The 25,290-nt window shown below is 40.1% G+C and overlaps 1 protein-coding gene across 1 annotated transcript in view; it reads left to right on the top strand.

Annotated features, from left to right (window-relative positions):
- Positions 1-25,290, top strand: part of prdm5 (PR domain containing 5) — a 103,571-nt gene that overhangs the window by 38,933 nt on the left and 39,348 nt on the right. Inside the window, exons 9-14 of the mRNA XM_052092101.1 lie at positions 913-997; positions 1,157-1,314; positions 1,773-1,866; positions 6,568-6,728; positions 9,262-9,355; positions 23,162-23,247. Coding sequence (XP_051948061.1) covers positions 913-997; positions 1,157-1,314; positions 1,773-1,866; positions 6,568-6,728; positions 9,262-9,355; positions 23,162-23,247 — 678 coding nt within the window. The remainder of the gene's footprint in view (positions 1-912; positions 998-1,156; positions 1,315-1,772; positions 1,867-6,567; positions 6,729-9,261; positions 9,356-23,161; positions 23,248-25,290) is intronic.

Here is a 25,290-nt window from a genome sequence, read left to right as displayed (position 1 = left end):
CACACAGAAACTGAAAGGGCTTCACTCCAAAGAAAAAGCTTCTGCCAAAATAAAAGCTCAATTTAAATGGAAAACAGTTAAATAATTCTGTTAAACAATAATTGTTATTTAGTTAAAGTTTTAATTCATTCATTTATTTAGACCCCATTTTCATGATACAATTAAAATAAACTGATATTGGATACCAAAAAATCCCTAGTATTTAGCTGCCTTAGCCACTAATAACTTCAAAAGAGCTGCAAAGCCACAGCCTGACTACAGTTTAACTTCTTTAAATAATTAGTTGTGGCAAGATAGAGTTTCAAAGTAGCTTCCTCAATGTTGGATTTAAATAACATCCCATGACACCTAAGAGAAAATTTGAGAGTTTTATTATTGTCCATTTGTAATTTTCACTGGAAACTGACTGGATAGAATTCACTGTAATTTGTACCTCTTGATTCCCTCTGAGAAATCTGACAGAAGTGTTCCCATCGAGCACAATTGTATTTAGCAAAACCACTTGGATGTTTTATTGCATTTCCATGTGTCTGTCCGTGTATTAGTGTGTGTATAGCTGTGTGTTGTCCTCTTGTGAGCTGGGTTAAAGATACTTTCAAGGTTACAGAGCAAGAACAGTCAACCGAATCCCACCCAAGAGTTCAACAATCACCCTCAACGGTCCATTAAAAGAGCAGAAATGTGTTCTGGTCATTACGCTCTTAAACTCTGCTGGGCTTTCCATTCTGTTTTTCTGTCAGTGTGCTTTGCTTTGTGGTTACTCAACACAGTTTATGACACTGAATAGTTAAGTGCTTAGAAAAAGGCCTGCAAATATAGTTTTTTGTGTATTTTCCATGTGTGAATATCAGTATTTGACACTATAATGTATTATTCTTACAAAATATGCTACAATTTTCTCTATGTTTTTAGGTTCATGAGATATTTGACTGTACTGCCTGCAATAAAAAGTTCATCTCCATGAATCAACTGAAGCGACACATGATCACACACTCTGGTAAAACACACTCTCATAACCTCACACACATACATTTAATACATTCAAAACTGTCTGAATTTTCGATTAGTAGATTTTATACTGATAATATAATAACACGAAGATAAATATGATCAGTCAAGTGATTTGGTCACTGAGAGAGTGTTTGTGTGCGTGTAGAAAAGCGTCCATACACCTGTGAGATCTGCAGCCGAAGTTTCAAGCGTCTGGATCAGGCCACAGCCCATAAGATCATCCACAGTGAAGACAAACCATACAAGTGTAAGCTGTGCTGGAAAGAGTTCGCCCATCGGAATGTCTACAAGAACCATAAGAAGGTACTGGAGTCTGATGCGCTTTGATTTAAGATAGTTCTTGACGTCCTGAGAGGCCTGAATTCTGTGATTCCGCTGTCCCAGTCTAGAATCAGACAGGAAAAACAGATGGTTTGATGAATGGAGAGACCGATAGATTGATCAGACCGATTTTTAGGCAAAGAAACTGCTGAGATGTTATCTTAATGGAGATCTTCATCCCAATCAGCCACTGTGGAACCTATTCTAAACCTTTAGCCTAACCCTAACCTGTAATGACCCCATACCACCCCTAAACTCTACACCTTGCAGATAACATTAACCCTCAAACCCCCAAGAGCTTACAACAGAAAGAGTGTGGGAGAGAGGTAAAATGACAGAAATTAAGGTTCTGATCTAGATAGATATTAAAGACAAAACTAAATTAAAACAGCCTGGTCTCATAGAATCATGTCAGAATTCCTATCTGTCTGTCTCTGTAGACCCATTCCGAGGAGAGGCCGTTCCAGTGTGAGGAGTGTAAAGCCCTGTTCCGCACCCCATTCTCCTTACAGCGCCATCTCCTCATTCATAACAGTAAGTGTGTGTATGTGTGTGTGTGTGTGTTAGTGACATCGAGCAGCTCTTTAGACGGACAGTAAACACAAATGCTCTTTGTTTGTGTATATACTCATTTGTGAGTATATGTTTCCATACATCAGCTCAAGGCCTGAAATCAGACCCCGTCCAGACTGACACAAGACCTCACAAACTCCAACCCCCCACCCCCTTGAACCCTGGGCTGAAGGGGCAGCGGGTGCGGGGTCTGATGGAGCCGACTGGTCCAGCCAGGATGGGCTGCTGCACTTTTCTGCCCAGTCTAGACTGATCACACAGATTATTGAGCTGGAGGAATTTCCTGCTGTCCTCCCAAGAGACTCTCTCTGTACGTCTGAAAAATAAATGTTGTTTTAGGTTAGATTTGAACCTGCAGTGACCTGGTGAATATACAGTATTACTGTATAGTGATATCTTGGTTGCAGTATGATAATATTGTGATTAGAGATGCACCGATATTGAGTTTAATGTTATGGCAGGTAACCTATAAATGTAGTATGAAATTATAGTATACATTTACTTTGCCAGCAAAACTAAACTATATATACTGTAATAAACATATGGTATGATGAAGTTCACAAAATGTAATTTAACACTTTAACTGAATTCACAGATGGATAAACGATTAAGTACACCAATGAGCCAAAACATTTTGACCACCTGCCTAATATGCTGCTGGTCCTCAGCATGCCTCCCAAATCAGTGCCAACCCGCTGAAGTATGGACTCTATAAGACACCTGAATGTGTCTTGTGGTATCTGGCACCAGGACATTAACAGCAAGTCCCTCAAGTCCTCTAAGTTGCAAAGTGTAACCACCGTGGATCAGACTTGTTGGTCCAGCACATCCCAAAGTTGCCTAATCAGATTGAGATCTGGGGAATTTGGAGGCCATGGCAACACCTTTAACTCTTCCTCATGTTCCTTAAACCATTCCCAAACAATGTGTGAAATGTGGAAGGGCGCATTATCCTGCTGAAAGAGGCCACTGCCATCAGGGAATACCGTTGCCATGAAGGAGTGTACCTGTTCTGAAACTATGTTTAGGTAGTTGTCCAGTTCTGATGCTCGCTTGCCCAGTGTAGGCACTTTTGATAGTGGACAGGGGTCATCATGAGCACTCTAAACGGCCTGTGGCTGTGCAGCCCCATATGCAGCCCCATATGCAGCCGGGTGCGATGCACTGTGTGTTGTGACACATTCCACATTCTGTCGGTTCGGACCAGACAGGATAGCCTTTGTTGCACTCATGCATCGATGAACCTTGGGGACACAATACACTGTCACCGGATTGTGGTTTGTCCCTCCTCGGACTACTGTCGGTAGGTACTCACCATTGCTGACCGGGAGCACCCTACAAGCCTTGCCATTTCAGAGATGATCTGAACCAGTTTTCTGGCCAAAACATTTTGGCCCTTGTCAATTTTTTACTCCTGCTCATTTCTCCTGCATTCAACACATTGACTAAGAGAACTGATTGTTCGCTTACCATCTAATCTACCCAGACCTTGACATGTGGCCTTGTTAGGAGATGATCAATGTTATTTGCTTCACCTCTCAGTTGTCATAATGTTTTGGCTCATCAGTGCACATTTCATAGCTGAAATAAATTGAGTTAGCATTTTAAAGTAATGTAATTAATAATGGCATAATTTGGGTGTTAAAATACTTAAAGCTTAATATGCTGAGTCAACTATAAGACATTTGTAGGTTGCATCAAAAAATTGCTCAGTTTGTTTTAGTGTTGAGTGTCATGACCAGCCCAACGCAGCAACATTGGCTCAACCAATGGTGTGAGTTTTTGGTGGAACTATCTGTTTGTCTGACAAGAGTCATTGCCAAGATGAAATAATTAAGGCGGCATTTGGAATTTCTGAGGAGGCCACATTTTGAGACCGTACCCCAACCCCCACCCCAATCCTTAAGAATTCTCTCCTTGAGCGTGTCTTCATGAGTTTGCTGTAAAAGTAGTTTCAATTGCCTCTGTTTCTGATTTGAAATCACAGGAAAAATTGCAACCAATCAGCAAGTGGTGCCAACGTCACACATCCCGCCCATGTCACAAGCAAGAGGGAGACTGTCAGAAATTGCTGACCTCATAAGACCTTTTTACAGGACTAGTTATATTGTTTGTGTGCGTGTTCAAAGATGGAGACATGTCATACTCCGTTTATCATAAGAACACAGCACACAGTCTTATGAGCTTTAACATGTGTCAAAATACCAATAGAACCACCTCATGAATAAAGGGATTTCACTGTCATGGAAAAGAGGGAAGATTAGCATTTCATGTGATGACATGGCTGGCGTAGTCACCCTGCGTGCCCATTCATTTAAAAACATTGTTCATAGTCCAATCTTTTCTAACCCAGCATTCAGCCTGTTCTGCTGGTGATTAGTTATGGTGATGTGCTGCGTTCCTTTCAACTGGTTAAAGACCAGAATATGCTTTAAAACCAGAGTACTGGCATGGACTGAGCTTGTTTGTTAGAGAAGCCATTGTCTGAGCAGAAAAGCCTCTTTTGTGGTTTTCACAGCATGGATTCACATTGAAGGTTTTCCATTCTTGGCGTAGAGTACAGTATTGTGGAAATTGAAGAAGGCATGCTCCACAAATAGAGTACAAAATACGGCTTTAAAAATGAAGCCTTTTTTTTTAAATGGTCAGCATAAGGCGGTGCTTAAAGGAATAGTGCACGTTTATAAGTACATGAGAGAAGCTCATTCACAATGAGTCACTCTTAAATCACACAAATGCAAAAACAGTGCGCTTCCTTGTGTGAACACACACTAAATAAATAGTTAAGCCAATTTGTTTAAACTTACACATTTTAGTTTAAGCATTTTCAATGTAAGCGTTTTCTATTTACTTCCTAAAATTTTTTTTTCTTTTACAATTGCTTGATATGCTAATTGATAAGAGAGTGTGTCATTTGTGGAAGGCTGAACTGCCTGCTCTCGTTGGTTTGACATGGCATGTTGCCTGTACTTTAGTTTCGCTGACTGCCCCCTACTGCCACAGATTCGGAAGAAAAATCAAGGTGTTACATTGGGCTAGAATTACTCCTAAAGCCGGAATAGAGAATGAATCGTAAGGATTTTAATGATTATGATTCCTCTTTTTAATTATGGTTCCAGTAATGATTCTTTTAGTACTTTTGAGGTAGAATTATATAGAAACAATAGATGCTCATCAGCATAAGAATAATTCAGTAACCACTCCGAATCCAATAATTGTGCCACACAAAAGTATTCGTTTTTTGCTAAACCTTTGTTGTGTTTGCAATTGTTTGATATCCATTAGAGGATAGACCATTAGAGTCATTTTTTCCTCATTAAAATAGTTAAACAACTTAAGACATGAATTGTAATTTTGCAATATATGAAGAAATCATGAGCACTCACATTAAAATGAAGACTCTAGTCATATCAGTAACCTTATTATTCTACATGGAGAGGGTCCGCACATGGGGGCGGCCATGTTAGAATCACACGACCAGCCGAATACTACTCGCTTAATCTCATTAACCGTCCTGTTATTTGACACTTTCACTCATTGATTAAATTAATCATGCTGACTGTGAATACGAAATTTGTACAATGGCATCTGAAACTGAAAATGTTTGATTTTAAATGATGGTGCATCACGGTGCTAGGTGTCAGTGTAAGTCCAAGATTGAGTGCACCATTAAAAATCATTTTTTTTTATACAATTGAAATTAGTAGTTCAGAATTTTTTTTTTATAAAATATATATTTTAAATCAGGTACAGCGAGTACCAAGAAAGAAGTATCGGTGCTCGTACTCATTCTCAAAAAACATCAGTTCAACAGATTGTATCTAAATTGTTGACATCGTTGGATTTTAATTGTTGGATACAGACTTTAATATCAAGTCATTCTTTTAAGGGAGAGGGGTACAGACATTTAATGTTTTGAAAACTACATTAAATGACGTGCGTTTCTCAGTACTCAAGGGGGCAATACGGTAACCTTCAAAAGTCTGTGCTCTTACATTGTATATACGTTATTGTAAATAGATTGACTTTTCCTTATATACCTTATATTATATTCTCTTCAAACTGTTGATCCCCATTACAATGGTTAGCTTGAAAGTGGAAAGTTCACACTAATGTCTGCTATAGCTCCCCTTGTGACAAAACTTTGAATGTATCATGTACTTCCATCGTGTTACGAATTATGATCGGACACATTTTGGAATGCACAAAAGGGTTCATGAGTAATGGGTTCAAAATTATAGGACACCAAAGTTAACCCTTGTACTAGAAAATGTCAGAAAGCTTTGGAAGAAGAACCGAGTGGCATCTTCTTAAAGAAAGTGTTGCATCATTTGAGTAATGAATGGTTCCTTGCTTTTGCTACCTGATCTTTTATCACCCCCCTTTTTACCTCACCGTCTTCCAAAAGGATAGAGTCTACCATCCTTTTTAGAAAAGAAAAAGTGGCTCAAATGATAAGGGATAATAGGACAATTTTCATAGCTGGACTGAAGTTACACAAAATGGGTCCCTGTCAAACTGTCATTGAGTGAGCTGCTTTTAAACAAGGAACAATGGCTGTCAACATCTTTCTAAAGTTTTGTGTCTACAGGGAGTCAAAGTGTGTTGTTAGAATAGAATGCAATGACAATAATCATGTCTTTTCTGCCATTCTTTGTCCAGGTGAGAGAATGTTTAAATGCGACCAATGTGACGCCACCTTCAAGCGTAAGGACACGCTCAATGTGCACATTCAGGTGGTACATGATGGACACAAGAAGTACAAGTGTGACCTGTGTGAGAAGGCCTTTGTCACGCCCTCTGTACTCAAGAGCCACAAGAAGGTATGTTCAAAATCACAAAATAAACAGATGGAGCATGGGATAGTCAAATGTCTCATAACTTTTCATATTTTTCTCATGATCATGAGCATTTCATTTGTATGTTTAAACTCCAGACATGTTGGGCATATTCTATTTACAGTTGAAGTCAGAAGTTTACATACACCTTAACCAAATACATTTAAACTTGTTTTTGGTAGTCTTCCACAAGCTTCTCACAATAAGTAGCTGGAATATTGGCCCATTCCTCCAGACAGAACTGCTGTAACTGTGTCGGGTTTGTAGGCATCCTTGCTCTCACACGCTTTTTCAGCTCTGCCCACAAATTTTGTTTTGAATTGAGGTCAGGACTTTGTGATGGCCCCTCCAATACCTTGACTTTCTTGTCCTTAAGCCATTTTGCCACAACTTTGGAGGTATGCTTGGGGTCATTGTCCATTTGGAAGACCCATTTGCAACCAAGCTTTAACTTCCTGGCTGATGTCTTGAGATGTTGCTTCAATATATCCACATAATTTTCCTTCCTTATTATTCCATCTATTTTGTGAAGTGCACCGGTCCGTCCTGCAGCAAAGTAGCCCCATAACATGATGCTGCCACTCCCATGCTTTACAGTTGGGATGGTGTTCTTCGGTTTGCAAACCTCACCCTTTTTCCTCAAAACATAATGATGGTCATTATGGCCAAAGAGTAAAATATTTGTTTCATCAGACCAGTGGAAATATTTCCAAAAATTAAGATCTTTGTCCCCATGTGCACTTGCAAACTGTAGTCTGTCTTTTTTATGGTGGTTTTGGAGCAGTGGATTCTTTCTTACGGAGCAGCCTTTCAGGTTATGTCGATATAGGACTCATTTTTCTGTGGATATAGATACTTGTCCTCCGGTTTCCTCCAGCATCTTCACAAGGTTATTTGCTGTTGTTCTGGGGTTGATTTAGTTTAGTTGATTTAAGTTCATCTCTAGGAGACTAAATGCATTTCTTTCCTTAGAGGTATGATGGCTGCATGGACCCATGGTGTTTATACTTGCATACTGTTGTTTGTACAGATAAACGTGGTATCTTCAGGCATTTGGAAATTGCTCCCAAGGATGAACCAGACTTGTGGAGGTCCACAATTTTGTTTCTGATGTCTTGGCTAGTTTCTTTTGATTTTCCCATGATGTCAAGCAAAGAGGCACTGAGTTTGAAAGTAGGCCTTAAAAACATCCACAGGTACACCTCCAATTCAGTACACATCCTATCAGAAGCTAATTGTCTAAAGGCTTGAAATCATTGTCTGGCATTTTTCAAGCTGCTTAAAGGCACAGTTAAGTTAGTGTATGTAAACTTGTGACACACTAGAATCGTGATTATAGTCAATTAAAAGTTGAACAATCTGTCTGTAAACAATTGCTGGAAAAATGACAAGTAGATGTCCTAAATTACTTGCCAAAAACTATAGTTTGCTAATATGAAATCTGTGGAGTGGTTAAAAAAGAGCTTTAATGACTTCAACCTAAGTGTATGTAAACTTATGACTTCAACTGTACATTTATTCCTCAAAATACTTTCCAAAACGTTAAGTGCCATGTCCAACACCAGCACAAACAAACAAACCCAAACTGATAATAGTACTCACACATCTGGATGACTTGTGTGTGTGTGTGTATACTTTCATCCATGAGTGTGTTAGCCGTGTATGTGTACGGGACATCATATATCATCATGGGGGAGCTTTTAAAGGATTTAGACACAGTGTAATAAAATTTTAAACTGTCTTTCCACACTTTATGAGTAAACTAAAAAAGTCTTAAAAGAAAGAGAGGGAAACTTGAAGCGGAGGAAGTGATGGAGGTAAGGATGTGGAGATAGGAGGGGAGAGATAAGAGGAGGGAAAGGAAGTAAGAGGGAAAAGGGAGGAAAAAGGAAAAAGATAAAGAGATGGAGAAAATAGCAGGAGGTGGAGGAGTTTGAGCACTGATTCCCTTCAGCTCTATGAGATAAGCCCTGTTTACAGCCACTTTATAGGAATACAGCCTAAAAGTGATATGATTCATGTGTTTTCCTTTAACAATAATGCTCATGTCATTGCAAAGGAAAAAGATCTGCATGAGAACATTCAAGCTTGGCGGTTAACATAATTGATTAAAGGTCACTTTGGAAAAATGCAGGAAGATGGATGTCTTTTATAAGATTTTTGTGGCAGCGCTTGTTTTTTTAGTTTTTTCCACATGAGCTGATTTTGAGTAAACCTCAAAACCTTGTTATAGTTATTGACAGTTAAGTTATTTGGGTCATTATAGCACAAAGTTTCTGGACAGGAACATTTTACTAGGAAGTGACGATTTTTCATTTTATCTTTTCCATTTGGCTCACAGGTGAAAAGCCAAACAGTACATTTTTCCAGAATATATAAAAGTATTTTACAATGTTTTCATTTATAAATTGGGAAAGGCCTTTCCTCAGTAACTTGGTGTACTGCAATGCCAAAACAAATGGATGTCAGTCTCCGGGTTCATAGTACTGATTTTTTACTGTGTTTCTCACCCTCTCAGACCCATACAGGAGAGAAGGAGAAGATCTGCCCGTACTGTGGTCAGAAGTTTGCCAGTAACGGGACTCTGAGAGTGCACATCCGCAGCCACACAGGTCAGTATCTACTAGAGGTGTAACAGTTGTCTGTAAAAGAGTAAACCGCACTGTTCACCAACCACGGTTCGGTAAGCGTTTGCTCCGCGGTTCAGGTCTAGTTTAATAACGCATCTGGATCATACAGTTTGGCGAAGAAAATAAAGCGACAAATAGACATGCGCAGTTTTAACCTCCACTAATGCACCTGCACATGTGGAGAAAACAAGCCGCAACAGAGAAGCACCTGCGTCATTTAAGTCTCCTGTCTGGGAACTTTTTCTTTATGCAGTCAGTTACAACAGCAATGGTCAAAAACATATACATTGCTCGACGTGAGTGCCGTATACTGGTAAAACATTGATATTTGATTAGCTATTTACACTGACATCACCCGAGGATATATAGCACATGGAACACACAGAGCCGCAGGTGAGCACGAAACTGCACACAGACACAATCCCTTCCATCTTTAAACAGGCACTCGCTGCTAGTTCGGACAGACATGAAACAAGAACTCAAGCTCTTGGGGTGTTCATAGCCAAGTTATGTTGCCCTTACTCCAGTGATGAAGATGTGGGATTTTCACATATGGTTAAAATACTCGAGTCGTGTCACGACATCCCTTCTCGTATTCATTTTAATAGCAGATTTATTTCTTCTGTAGTGATGTTGAGATTTGGACCATTGAGTATACGTTGAGTAGAGTATGAAATGCACTTTATGTTGATGCATTTAGCATAATAATGCAGGTTTAAATGTTGAGTTAGCAAGTAGAGACCCTAACGAAAATGAACTATGGTTTTACTATAGTAATGTTGTAGTAACCATGACTGTAATAACAAGGAATGTTGTTACTATGGTTGTCTTAGCAGAAATCATGGTTTTGATAGAAGTAACCATGGTTTTACTATAGTAATATTGTAGTAGCAATGACTGAAGTAACAATGACTGCTCATAGTTTTGATACAATTTGATAAAAATAGTTTTAGTTATAGTTTCCATATAGTAACCTCGATTTTACTATAGTATTGTAACAATAACAGTAACCATGTTCATTTTGTGGTTATTATGATTTTTTACTAATAATACAATAATTAAACTATGGTTGCTGTAGTAAAGCCATTGTGATTTGTAGTGAGGGCAAATCTCCTGAAGTGTCTGTTACTAAAAATAATATTTTCACTTTAAATTTGGCAGTAATGTTGTTTTTTACCTGAATATAACAACATAACCATAATATAACTGTGACCTTAAAACCATTATTCAAACCGATTCGTGAGAAATTTGAACCATTACACCCCAAGTACCTACCATTCATACTGAAACACTTTCATCTGCTGATCTTCACAAAGTGACCACTGCTTTATCTTTTATTGTCAACTGATCTGTCTGCAGAGGTTGCTAATCTTTTTATTTATTTTTACTTACTGTATTTTTTGTGGAATGACAACAGACTATGTGAGTTGAATGTTATTGCAGATAGACAGTTTATTGCTAAATATAGCATGGCGATATAAACTTCTAAACTTCTCTCTTTCTGTCTATCTTTCTCTTTTTGTACATCTCAGTGTGGATAAAGTGACAAAGAGTATGTACATTAAAGATGCAGCTCAGTAAAAGAAAAGCAGAGAACATGGAAAAAAGAGCACTCTATGCAGGCATCCAGCACTGTGACCCCTGACCTCTGCTGCCTATAAATCTGAGTTCCCTTTCTTTCAACCGGACTTGCGTCCTCGTGTATTATTTGCTCTCAGTCTTGAGAGACTAATCATGCTCAAGACCAACAGTGTTGTTCAGTGTGTTTTCTGTCTGATCCTGATGTCAGTGTGGTGGCGTTTTTACACCAGTGAGCAGAAAATCAAAAATACTATACAAATATTTTTTTAGATTCCTTAGACTTTAAGAATTTTTTGTGTCCTTACTAATTGAAAATGCTGCGCAAAGTGACAAAATGAGACCGAGTTAGAACATATTTGATGTGTAGTATACAGCTAAATAGAGAAGGATTTTGGACCAATGACATTTCACTATGGTTGTGTTAACACAATTTAAAGCGCGTTAAAGCATAAAAATTTAAACTGATATTTCACCCAGAAATGAAAATTATGTCATCATTTGTTCGTTACAAATCTGTATGATTTACTTTCTGCTGTGGAACACAAAAGGGGACATCATTTTCAAGCTAGAAAAAGCACAAAAAAGCAGTCCTAATGACTCACGTGTCAGGTTGAGACCAGTTGAAATTGAAGTCATTATCTTCTCCTTCGCTGTCATTAATGTAATTTCACTTCTGCAAATTCAAGGTAGCCGCAACATGATTGATTATAAGAAACTGAACAAACTATACAGTTTGGTAATATTGAGGTCAAACATGGCTTGACTTGTCTTCACATGGCACTTTTGAATGGACACAATCGAGAATGAGATTTGAGAGCTTTGGCAAATGACAACCACAAACCGGTGACAGGATGTTGGGTGCTAAAGGCTCATCAATGCGTGAGGGCAACTAAGGCTATCCCGTCTGGTCTGAACTGACAGAAGGTCTACTATGGCACAAGTCACAGAAAATGTGAATGATCGCACCCTGCTGCGTATGGGGCTGTGTAGCCGCAGACCGGTCTGAGTGCCAGTATTTTTCAGTAATGCACAGTAGTTCTAGGTCTTGACCACATAATGGTTCCATATCACTTTGCCAAATTATTTCAGTTATATACTACATTAAAATAACCAATTCAAACAAAGCCCTTCAAATAAGAATGACAAACAATATCTATAATATCCTAAATGTATTTACATTTCTGTTGAAAAGTGCCCTTTTATATATATATTTATATCTGTGGAAAGCAGAAAACGGATTTCAAAACATTCGAAATAAACCATTTCTCTCATAATAAAATACAGAACTTACTATATACACCGGCTACAAAGAGTACAGCATCAAAGTGGATGGAGACTGGGCTGTTCTAAGAGGGAATGGGTGTTTCCCAAGGAAAAACACTGTCCTAACAGATCCAAGGACTCTAGTGTGAATGAATGCTCTGTCTGCATGCATGCGTGTGTCTTAGCTTGCATGCGCTGCAAGGTCAGCATGGTGCCGTTGGCAGGGGGTACAGGAGGACCTGAAAGATACACTTACGGAATGCAGAGGGCTGCATGACATCATGTGCAGTGTAAAGGCCTGGGAGAATCTAAAGTTTTACCCTCGTTTTGCAGGTCATTTATGGAAGACTGAAAGAGACATTGTACAACGCTGTGTGTAAGGTGTGTGTGTGTGTGGAGAAGCCTACAGTATGTGTTTCCCTCGGGACAGATCAGACCACATTAGTCTGGTGCCCTCATCAGTGAAAGCAGTTCAACTGTGAGGTCACTGCACATGCTGTTTGTGGCTGTAGGTGAAAGTGACAGAAAACATTATCCATGATATGACATTTCTATAACATCAACTAGAGTAAAGTTCTAGCAAAACTTCTTACCTGAACGTACACATATCAACATACATGTCAACATACAAGCTGTTGACACAGTGTGCCTACATTAAAACCCTCTCTTAGAAGTTGCATCTCTAAATTCATCCCCTTTAAAGTACTGATGCTACAGCCATCAAAGCAGCACCCTTGAAACACATTTACTGCCTTTAACAGCCCTTTTTCTGCTTTTTTTTTTTTAGGACTAAATATATACTAAATAAATATACTGCCTAATATGCTGTTGGTCCTCCACAAGTCGCCAAAACAGTGCCAACCCTCTGAGGCATGGACTCTACATGACACCTGAAGGTGTTCTGTTGTATCTGGCACTAAGACATTAGTAGTAAATCTTTCAAGTCCTGTAAGTTGCAAGGTGGAGCCATCGTTGATCGGACTTGTTGGTCCAGGACATCCCACAGAAACTCAATCGGATTGAGATCTGGGGAATTTGGAGGCCAGGATAACACCTTGAACTATTCATCATGTACCTCAAACCATTCCCAAACAATATGTGCAGTGTGGCAGGGAGTATCATCCTGCTAAAAGAGGCCACTGCCATCAGGGAATACCATTGCCATTAAGGAGTGTGCATTTACATTTATGCATTTGGCAGATGCTTTTATCCAAAGTGACTTTCAGAGCCCTTATTACAGGGACAATCCCCCCGGAGCAACCTGGAGTTAAGTGCCTTGCTCAAGGACATAATGGTGGTGGCGGCTGTGGGGATTGATTGACGCCACCACTCCAACGTACCTGGTCTGCAACAATGTTTAGGTAGGTGGCACATGTGAAATTGACATCCACATGAATGGCTGGACCCAGGATTTCCCAGTAGAACATTGCTCAGAGCATCACACGCACTCCACTGGCTTGTCGTACTCCCACAGTGCATCCTGGTGCCATCAATTCCCAGGTAAATGATGTACACGACTGTCCACATGATGTAAAAAAAAAAAAAACAGGACTCATCAGACCAGGCAACCTTCTTCTACTGCTCCAAAATCCAGTTCTGACGCTTGCATGCCCATTGTAGGTGCTTTAGACGGTGGACAGGGGTCATCATGAGAACTCTGACTGGTCTGCAGTGGCCCCATATGCAGATGGTTGCGATGCACTGTGTTGTAACACATTCCTCCTGTAACCATCTGCGTGGGGACGTGGCTGAGCGATGAGGAGGGACGGCTGGGGGAGAATAATTGCAATCAGCCGGGAGAGATATAAAGAGGAGCAGGAGCTGCAGTTCGAGAGAGAGAGAGAGAGGGAGAGAGAAGCACGAAGCACGAAGCTTGTCTTGATGTTTATGCGTAGATGGCTGAAAAGCAGTGCATGTTATTAGGTGGTGCTAAATAGCACCCTGTTTTGTTATACACTGAAAAGTGTTAATTAAATGGATTGTTCACCTGGCTCCCGCTTCCTGTTTTCCACATAAAGAACCGATCTGCTACACCATTATTAAAATTTTCTGCGACTTGTGTCACAGTAGACCTTCTGTCGGTTTGGACCAGAAGGGATAGCCTTTGTTGCCCTCACGCATCGATGAGCCTAGGGCACCCAACACCCTGTTTCCGGTTTGTGGTTTTCCCTCCTCAGATCACTGTATGTAGGTACTCACCACTGCTGACAGGAGCACCCCATAAGCCTTGCCATTTCAGAGATGCTCTGACCCATCTGGCCATAACATTTGGCCCTTGTCAAATTCACTCGGGTCTTATACTGTATATATACTAGATAGAGATATTTTTAGTAGGTTATAGTTTATTCTTTCAGCCGATCTTTCTTTCTAAGGGCACATCCACACTAATGCACTAATGCACAAATGGTGATGGTTTTCGTGCCAAATTCAATGTCCCAGTTAGTTAGCTAGCTGGCTGGCTGGTTGATGTCTAATGGCAACGATGGTCAGACTCCATCGTTGCTCCCTCCACAGCCACTTTTGCTTGGGTCTTTCTTATGGTCCCTTTACTCTCTTTAAGGTTTTCAATTTGTTTATGATTTGGTCAATCATCTGATTGAAGCTGGCATGCATCATTTATTGCATTTATTGTTTCTCATTGTAGATGTTTTTTTCCTTCACGATCTCTGTAGTTTATCTTGGATCTCTGTAGAAGGCCATATCGCAGTGCTTGTTTCCTGAATGCTTTTGATGTCTGACATTTTTGTTGAGTTTTAATATTGATGGTATAGAGAACCTGCCCTTGAACCCGCCCCGTACCTGTTGGTGTAAAAGGCCTAAATGTGTCTTGGGTACATTTACATGTGGCATTTAATATAGTTAAGTGCTATCCGATAGAACTCCGATCACTAAAAATGGCATTCTAATGCTAGGTGTAAATGAGGCCTTGGACAGAATTAGCCGCAAAGTGTACTACATTGTATGCCGATAGTCAAAAGTCTGGCTTTGCAAGACTAGGTTTTCACTGATTTATGAGACTGCTGTCCATCTGATAAATTATTTCAAGCAGAATATAAACACTGAAGATACAAAGGTGTATCCATATAAGACTGGAGTAGCATATTTATGATGCTCAGATGTAGAATAGCTGCATAGAATGTTACAGCACAGCTGTAGGAAGATCTGCACATGTATCTAATAATGTTAAAGGAAGTTGAGGCATATATGTACTGTGTGTACATGTACTGTGTTTAGTGATGGGTATTTCTTCAGGATGTTCTCGCTGCAGGAGCCTGTGTCCTCACAGTAGTCTAACATTTCTTACTTAGACAATCACACACACACACACACACACTGTCCGTCCAGCTTTGCACATCTGGAAAGTGAAACCCTTCCACTCCAGTAGAACTGTGTTTGTAGTGTTGAACTGTATGTGTGTTGATATAAACATTTCTACTGCGCTGAATGCTGCTGAATTTCAGCAACAGAAAGCAAGCAAATTTTTCCACTTAGGGTTATGTCAACCAGACATGTTCAGGAGTGTTACTTATGGGACCTTCACACAGGGTGTGTGTAAAGGAGTTCAATGGGAAGGAGGCGAGAACCGTCTTGGCAATATAAATAATCTTTTAATGAATAACTTAAACCAAAAGACAAACACACACATGACGGACATGTCCTTAAACTATCTCTCTCTCTCGTCTGCCATCGGCCTTTATCCCTCTCGGAGGCTTAATTAGCCTGATAAGGGACCAGGTGTTTATAATCACGACCCGGCCCCGCCCTCCACCCTGCCACATTCCTCCCTTGTTTTCTCCCTCCCTGGGGGAGGGTGTTCTTTAAGCCTGGTCTGCCGGCAGGTCATCCCCATATACCTGGACGAGTGAGGGGACAAGGGGAGTGAAACAGAAATAATAAAAATGTTGGGGGGGGTACTTCCTGTTACAGTGTAGTATCCCCCCCAAAAAAACACTAACATTTAAACGAGAGGGAAAAGGCCAACGCAGAGCAGCAGTGAGAGAGAGGAGAGAGAAATGAAAAAAAAAAAAAAACCTACTCGCCGGTTCTCCGATACACCGTCGCATGGTCCTCGATCACTTCTCCACCCTCTCAGGCGGACGACAGCCGCTTCTCCCCGGGTGGACCGGAGTCAGACTCACGACCCCCGGCGGTCAGAACACCCCTCCGCGTTCTTGGCGACACGTGGGGACACTCCTCCGCCCCTGGCAGCGGCCCTACCGCTCCAGGCGGTCGGGGAACACTTCCCTCCTCCCCTCGCGGACGGCGGTCTTCCTCCGACCCCTCCGCGTTTCTGGGGGATGGCAGGGCTCTCCTCCGCCCCTGGCAGCGTCTCCATCACTCCAGGCGGTCGGGGAGTCCAGTCCCCAATAGCCTCGCGGCGGCCTTTCACCGGGCGGGCGGTCTGTCTACTCCCTCCCCTGGTGGATGGCAGCAGCGCTCCCCTGTGTGGACGGTAGTGTCAAGGACTCCGCAACGGGCATCCCTCCTCCTTTATATTGCCAAGCTGGCGAGAACCGGCTTGGCAATATAAACAATATTTTAATGAATAACTTAAATCAAAAGACAAACACACACGACGGACATGTCCGTAAACTCAATCTCTCTCTCGTCGCACCACAGTCTGCCATCTGCCTTTATCCCTCTCGGAGGCTTAATTAGTCTGATAAGGGACCGGGTGTGTATAATCACGACCCGGCCCCTCCCTCCACCCTGCCACAGTGTGTTTCTGCATTCAAAAACAGCTGGACTGAGCACAACATAATGGAACAGAACGCAGGGGTCTCAAGATGCATCTTTAGAAGTTGAAACACTTTTAAATGTTGAGAACGTTTCAAAACTTAAGACCTTGATCAAAGGTGGCAGAGGTAAATCATGTACTTCTGGGGAGTCCTCTGCAAGCCGAGCATTGCCATTGAAATAAATGAGAATAGTATTATACATCATACCAGGTTTATACCATTGTATTATATAGACCTCCTTTGTATGCATGCAGGATGGTGCGTGTGTGTGTGTAATTGTACAGAATACAGTGCATACATGGTAATGTTAAGCATGTGTGGCTGAATCAGCAATCATTTTTGAGGCCTGTCAGAAATCAGCAGGTCAAGTGTGCAGTTATTGGGTGTGTCTGAGATTTATCAAAGTCAATCGCTTATTGGTCAAAAACAATCAATATTGTGTTACAGCACAATTCCAGTCTGGTGGTCTATACCCAATGGCATTCAGTCCTAGATTTACAGTGCGTGTGTATATGAATGTGTAAATGTGTGTGTGTGTGTGTGTGTGTGTGTGTCTGTTTTGAATGTTAGAAGAGAAAGATGAAGCCAAGATAGTGTATGATGGACAGGCCTAATGTCTTTCATACTGAAAGCCCTGAGCTACAAAGATCTCAGCATAACACCAGCATAATGCTTGGCATGTGACAGGGACAACCATCTGTTCACCAGACACACACGCACACGTACTCGAGAGGGGGTGCCAAATGGATCGATTAGCAGACGGGGGTGTCTGGGGCCACAGGGCACCACTGGGGATCTGGAAAGAGAGCAGAGACACCCGGGTCACACAAAGAGGGTGTCCCGTTACAACACATGCTAAACCAGTTAGCCCCCTCTCAACACACAGATACGCTCACACACATCAGGATCTCAGATAGGGATTTTTCAGCGACATGGCTAAATCAAATACTAGATATAGTATTAAGTAACTAGATTTGTGCATTTTCTTAAAAAATAATACGAGTGGTGTTTTTCTGAGCAAAAGACACTGACACTATTCTAAGGAATAGTGGGTTGTTTGCCATGGTGTTGCTTTGCAGTTGCCAAGTTGTTCTGTGTGGTTGCTAGGAGAGTACAAGGTGGTTTCTAAGGTTTTATGGGTGGTTGATATGGTGTTTTTGGTGGCTGCTTACTGACTTAAGTCAAAAGAGCCCACACCCAAGTCTCTGAAATTGTGGTACCTATATATGACTCTGGTCCCTCCTTCTGTGCAAATCTATTACATTGTTTCACTTGTTTTATCATCCACCCTGTGAAAATCACAATTAATTTAAAAAAGTGCAACACACCTCCACATCAAGCCACATTAGTTGTCATTCATGTCCAAAACAAACAGTGCAGGATGAGTTACACACCAAAGTTTAAAACAAAGAGGTACATTTAACACATTAGGGTACATAAACATACCCTACACATAACCCTAATCAATAGTAATAGTTGTGCTCACATTAGCAAACACCACTAATGAACAAATCCCATTCTGAAGTTATTTGGTCTATTGTTGACCACTTAAATCAAATCAAATGACTTTAAAGAGAGAGTCATTTACACTGTTTAAAACCATTATCACTGGACATGAGCTGCACCCAAATTCACATACTGTCAGAGTTTGTCTTGCATTTCATAAACAATATAGTTTGTTAAATAGTACAATCCTTAGGTATGCAGGTGAGTATTTTGAATACATTCCCGGACATACTAAATATGGGAACATGGGCATTGTCCCGTGAATTTATGTCTTAGTAACAACAACCATGAAAATAACTGACTTTGGTTTTTGTTAAGCTAGTGAAATGTAACCTAAAGAAACAACTTTCTCGGTATAAATAGCACTCACAGTTGAAAAGAGCCACCCGACTCGTGGTTCTTCGATTTTTTTCTTAAAATTCAGCATTTTGGATCTGACATCTTAACTCCTGTAGCATTATGAAATAGCAAAGTGTTTAGTGGATGTGCACTTCAGAATCTCACCAAATGTAGAAGGTCATATATGTACTTGTCTTCTACTGTTTTATGAATACTGAGGATTTGGGCATACTACTCTATTGACATACTGCTTTTGGCATACTATATCGTTTTTACTGTGTAGTCAATTACAGCCAGGAATGCAACGGAATGCAGGGGTCGTTATATGCTTTTTTAAATGTGACATCCGTCTGAAAGATTACAAGAACGTGTCCAGTGTGACTGGCAGAGCCAAGTGGCAGTTCACACATCAGAATCAAACACTTTTAATTTAGGCCAAGATCCAGAGGAAAGGAGAGTGGACATATCTGATATGTCTCCAAATATTGGAGACTCCCATTAAGAGGTGGTGATTCTTCTGTGGAAGAAGAGAGAGAACTTAAGCCAGTGATGTCAGTAATTATTCTTCTCACTACCATCTGCGCATGAGAGGACAGGCTCTTTTTGTCCTGAGCTAATCCATGTTTAAGAGACCTGACAGATGCTCTAATCCCTCGACCCGGAGTTCGGTGCTAAACACCGTCTTGTTGGATCCCTCATTTAATGTCTTTTACAGAGGTCATTCAGGCAAAATGACAAGCTTTAACCCAATACAATTCTTGTTACATAAATGACTGATCCCCTACTGATGTATGCAAGGTGGGTCATGGTTTGGCTGGTTAGCAGTTGACCCCTGCTGGTAGATGCCACAATGGCCCATTCTGCTGAAACAAATACTGTTTCTCCAGCAGATGGTTGTTTTTTAGATGAACAGGAATGCTAACAGATAGCTCTCTCATATAGACCTCCTTAGATGTACCCAAAAACATCTGTAAAATACATTTTCTTGTTTATCAACACGCCGACCTTTAAACCAATCATGATATTCTAGATGGAAGATGCAAGAGAGAACTCCGCTTGCATGCAAGATGCATCAACATCACCTCAACGGAGGCAATTGTGACAACAGTCAGGGGGTTTCCGTATGCCAGAAATTTTCTCTGAGTAATGAGACCAAAGCCAAAGGAGGAAACCACAAAATCCTAAAGAGTTACATGGGGATAAGAAAGTGTACAGGTTTCTATTTTTGCTGAGTGAGGACTTTGCTGCCTCAGGGCCTAGACAGTTGCTATTATAAATTAAAAAAATTACCAAGTTTATCAGGCCGATTGAAGCTAAACAGAAGTAAGGTAATGCAATAGGACCAGTGTTTGGATTGGGGGTGGCGGTGGGTGGTCCCGTAAATTGTAACTTCGTGGGTCCTTAAAATTACTAATTTTAAACAATATTGAATTATTCGGTGAATGTTTGGCAGTGATTCCTGTTGGGATTCTTGGGGAATTATGCATGTGTCAAACCGCAATACCACCATCTTTGCCTGCAGTAATGTTATTAATGCAATAGAGTTGGTGAGTGCTGATACAGTGGCATGGCCAGAGATGTAGTATTTTTCATGAACTTTGTATGGAGCAGAGATGACATAGTAAGTTTTAGCAGAGAATTGATCTGAGAAAGAACATGAGGAAACAGTAAAACTATTTAAAGCGTTAGGCTTTTCCAGCACGAAAGCTCTGCAGAATCTGGTAAAGTGTGTTTGTGGTCAGGTAAACATGTAGTGCCCTGTCGTTTTGTTAGAAAAACCCAAGAGAAAGGAGATAATAGTGTGATAAAGATACTATCAATGTGTGATTACAGAGTTGACTATGATTAGCTGGATTAATGTTGTCATGAAGTGAGAGCTCTCAGTCATTTCCAACACTGAACAGGACATCGACCCAAAGCACAGCAGTAAATCAACAACAGAATAACTTCTGCAGAAGAAATTATGCCTTCTGGAGGGACTCAATCTGTACCTTAACCCGCTTGGGATGCTTTGGCATGACCTCAAAAAAAGAGAGATGCACACCAGACATCCCAATGATATTGCTGAATTGAAGCAGATTTGTAAAAAGCAATGGTGCGAAATTCCCCCTTTGTGCATGTCTGATCCGCAATTACAGGAAAGTTTGGGGAAGATTATTGAAGCCAAAAGAGGGTCAATCAGTTAATATATCCAAGGGTGAATGCCAATATGAAGTTGATCTCTTAGATTAGGGTTGATTGAGACAGTGGGTCCCAACAGGAAGTTGCTTTGGAGGATGTGGAAGCAGCAGAATTTCCATTAAAAATAAATATGCTCACTGGGTTACATATGAGGCTTTAGTTTTCTATATTTGCACTGTGCATTAGAGCCAGATTATGGAAGTACAATGGAAGCTTGTCACCATCAAATCAACACAATTTCGGATAATTTGTACCATCTCGACAGATTCGTTTGGTGAGCTGTCTCATGAACGATGTCATGAGCATTCCTCCTCGAAGCTGAGCTAATTAACCTGATTTTTCAAAGGGCAGCAAAAAAGCTTTCCTTGCCCAATCTGTTAGTTTAACTAATTAATAATACTTAATAATTACACCACTTTTTTTTTAATCCAACAATCTTTCCCTCAAGAGATTGCATTATCAAGAAAGTGAATTGGAAAACAGATTGTTGCACAATCAACACACAGGAACACAGCAATTGGCATCTCTCTAAAGTCAGCATCTTATTAAGTTATGATTCGCCATTTCACATCTCTCTGTGGGGCTGCTCCAATTGCCAGGCGCATTACTAATTCCAATGGGAGTCATTCTCCATCCAGAGAACCCTTATTTAATTAGCCCAGAAAGGCCTGTAATGAGAATAGAGCTTTGTTTCACGTGCCTGATTTTCTTTCAACTTCCTTCTAGCGATTGCTGATCTCACGGTTATGTGAGCCTGATATTTTCTGTCCTTGTAAGACTAAATAATTCCTTCACAACAAGCCAGAGCAACAGAAGCGGTACCAGTGAGATCATTTGTATCTATAACAGTTGCAGTTACAGAGCTCTATCAAATACATTTTAACCAATTCCTTCCTCCTTGCCAATTCTTGACCCCTTGGTCCAATCAAACAGTTTTGGAATGGTGTTTGGTGCTAATTGTTGTCCAATTTTAAATCTGGGTCCTGAAACCAAACCAATTGAAAACAGATTGTCTGACTGAAAACTGAACTAGTTATTTTGCTAATTAGTAGTGTTTTCAGACTAATAAATAAATGAATCAGAAGTGCAGAATTGAGCCTTTAATGCAGCTGTGTTTTGTAAGTGACTTCATAGTGCAGGATTGTAGAATGCTATCACAACTACCCTGCTATCTGCAACCTGGATCAGTTTTATCTAAAGCAGACCCACGTGTGCGTCCACTCTCTGATTGACAGCGTGTCACTCCTCTTTTGTGGTGATACTTTGAGCACGCTTAGATGGTATCTCGGCCACTCTGACCAGCAATGCTTTGATGCAATGGGGGGTGGGGTTTAAGTGACCCCACCCACGTCAGGTCACTCCGGTTCGAGATGGTGGAGATTTAACCACAATACAGAGTTCCTGTGGGTTTGATTTTGCGTTTCTGTAGAGGAAAAGTGGTATCGTAAGGAGGCACAGAGTATTGATTTGGAAATCCTGTTTCATATTTAATATTCCTTGTGGACATATTATTCCAGACTTCATGTAGCCAAAAATCAGATGGCATTTGGGCAAAATTGCTTATATATTTACTACATTAATTGAAGAGCAAAGATTAAAGTCTTTTCTGTTTGCATACATGCATACATACATGCAATATCTGATTGTAATATCAATATGCAGCTCTATCCATGAATCCCCAGTTAAGCTGTACTTGATCCTGGGATACAAAACAGACATAAACTAAGCATTGGATATGTGGAAACAAAAACGTGAAACACATTTTTATGAAAGTTTCTCCTTAAGGTCCAGCCTTATGGTGCAGGGCTGTACCTTCAAAGTATCTCAAAGCACATCCAAGGTAGTGCGACATTCAGAGTTGATTTGGAAATCCTTTTTAAATTCGTATTTACTTGAAACATTTGAATTTAAGTAGAATTAAAATAGAATGAATTTGCTTTGTTTAGTTTTTAATAATACATTTAATTTTCAGGATGATTTACCCATAAACATGTTATCATACATATTCTATATTTCCAAAGACCTAAAACAATTTACATTTGTATTTCATATAAATACTGTATATTTCATAAAATGTTAGACAGCTTATATTCGCTAGATATGTTTGCATTTGTACTGTGGATTGTGTCAGATGTCTTCTGAAGGTCTGATACATTTGTTTTTGTTTGTCTGACTTTAGGGGAGAGACCTTATCAGTGTCCATACTGTGACAAGGCCTTCAGCAAGAACGACGGCCTTAAAATGCATATACGTACGCACACTCGGGTAAGAGCACACACAGACGCACACATTCACACATATAGGCTGTGTCCGTAACCAGGTAAATGCTGCCTCCGGAGGCTGTATACGGAGGTAGGAAGGGACCAAGACACGTCCAAATCCAATGTTCTCTTCACATCCTGTCTACTGAGATACTTTCATCTGACTGATTTTTTAATGTATCCTTCACTGCCTATCAAATCCCACAATCCTGTGCATACGGATCCACAACGGTTGAACTGAAGAAAGAAAATGGCGTCCATAGAGGCAGTTTATTGCTGTTTGTGTATAAATGTAAATATTTTTAAACTTTTGATTCCATTTCTAGCAACAAAGTAGTATTAGCATACGCATGGTTATCGCCAAAACTCTCTTTATTAGACCTTTGTGGTTCGGTTTTGACTTAATGAATGCTGGTTTTCAATGCAACAATGTGACGTAGCACTGCCTAGGAAGCCTGTCCAATCCAGTTTCCAGAGGTACCTTCATAGGAAAACGCTGTCTGTTAAGTCATTGACTCATAGGCCAGCAAGGCAACGAGGTAGCTACTTTTGGATTCGGATGTTACCATATTGTGAATAAATCACACATATCACACCTCCAATCTCGTTTCATTAATTGGATGCCGGGTTTGCAAACTTCTGACTCTAATTATCTTTTCTAGACATCATTAGCCTAGGGGTTGACATACTTTTTCCAACCTACACTGTGAATGTTTGAATGATGTATTCAGTATGTACAAGAACAATACAATAATTTGTGTGTTGTTAGTTGAAACAGATTGTGTTTGTTCATTATCTTAGTAACTTAGATGAAGTTCAAACCAGATTTTAGGATTTAGGATTTTTGTTCCAGCTTTATATCCTGAAGATGTAATTATCAATCTTTATATTCAGGAATTTTTGCAAATCGCCTTTCCGAATGTGCTTGTTAGCTGATTCCACGGCTAATGTAGCTAAAGTTACCATTGTCTCTGTTTGTATTCACAGAGAACAGATATACATTTATATATATCATACATGTATGACTGAACTCCGGTATTTACACTGTCAGTCAGGTTCTGATTTGTTGTTGCTGTAGTAACTGAAGCACAAGCTGTAAAGGCACAGACCTCTTCCAGAAAGGGGGCAGGAGCAGCAGCTCATTTGCATTTAAAGAGACACACACAAAAACAGAGTGTTTTTGATTCCACCAAAAAAAAGAGGCATTTATAACATGGTATGATAAATGATGCATGGGGTATTTTGAGCTGAAACTTCACAGAAACATTCTGGAGACACCTGAGATTTAGATTACCTTGTACAAAGGGTCATAATAGGTCTCCTTTAAACATAAAACAAATAATTACATATAAAAAATGTACACATATCACTTAAAACAATTACATTCAGGTGAATCCTAAACCAAATCTTTTAAGATACCCTTAAATTCATTTAGACAGAGACCAACTCTTTAAAACTTAATTTCCAATCAAATGGAGCAGCATAACACATTTTTACCCATAATTGTATGGACTTTCGGGATATTTAAACGATAATAATCTTGTGAAGGAAGACCATAATTCTATACACCTTTTTGAATGTTATACTGCTGTAAATACGAGGGAAGAAAACCCAAAATAATTTTATATATAAATATATACCAGTGCTTAAGTCTATGTGATGACCATGCTGGCCATCCAACGCAAGAGTACAGTGAACAATGGTGGGCTTTTGAATTAGTAATAAACCTCAATGCTCCATGAGAAACAGAATGTTTATTTGTGTGGATGTTTTTAACCTCCACATCTGCTGGGCTTTAGGAAATGTCTCCTCACTACAGAATCAAATGCAATTTATTTAAACATCTGGATAAATATGCTGCCTACATAGGTTATTGCTTAAAAAGACCCTATGTGTGTGTGCGAGTGTCCAGACATGTCCAAATTGGTACAGAAATAAGTAAACATGATTACAACCAAATTAATAATTTAACAGATGTGGGATTAATTTGATGTTTAATCAAATTTTGTTCCATTATGGGTTCAGAGGCCCCAAAACACTTTCTGGT

Source organism: Xyrauchen texanus, chromosome 25 (assembly GCF_025860055.1).
Source record: "Xyrauchen texanus isolate HMW12.3.18 chromosome 25, RBS_HiC_50CHRs, whole genome shotgun sequence".
Lineage (NCBI taxonomy): Eukaryota > Metazoa > Chordata > Actinopteri > Cypriniformes > Catostomidae > Xyrauchen > Xyrauchen texanus.
This window is presented reverse-complemented; position numbering and strand designations above follow the sequence as displayed.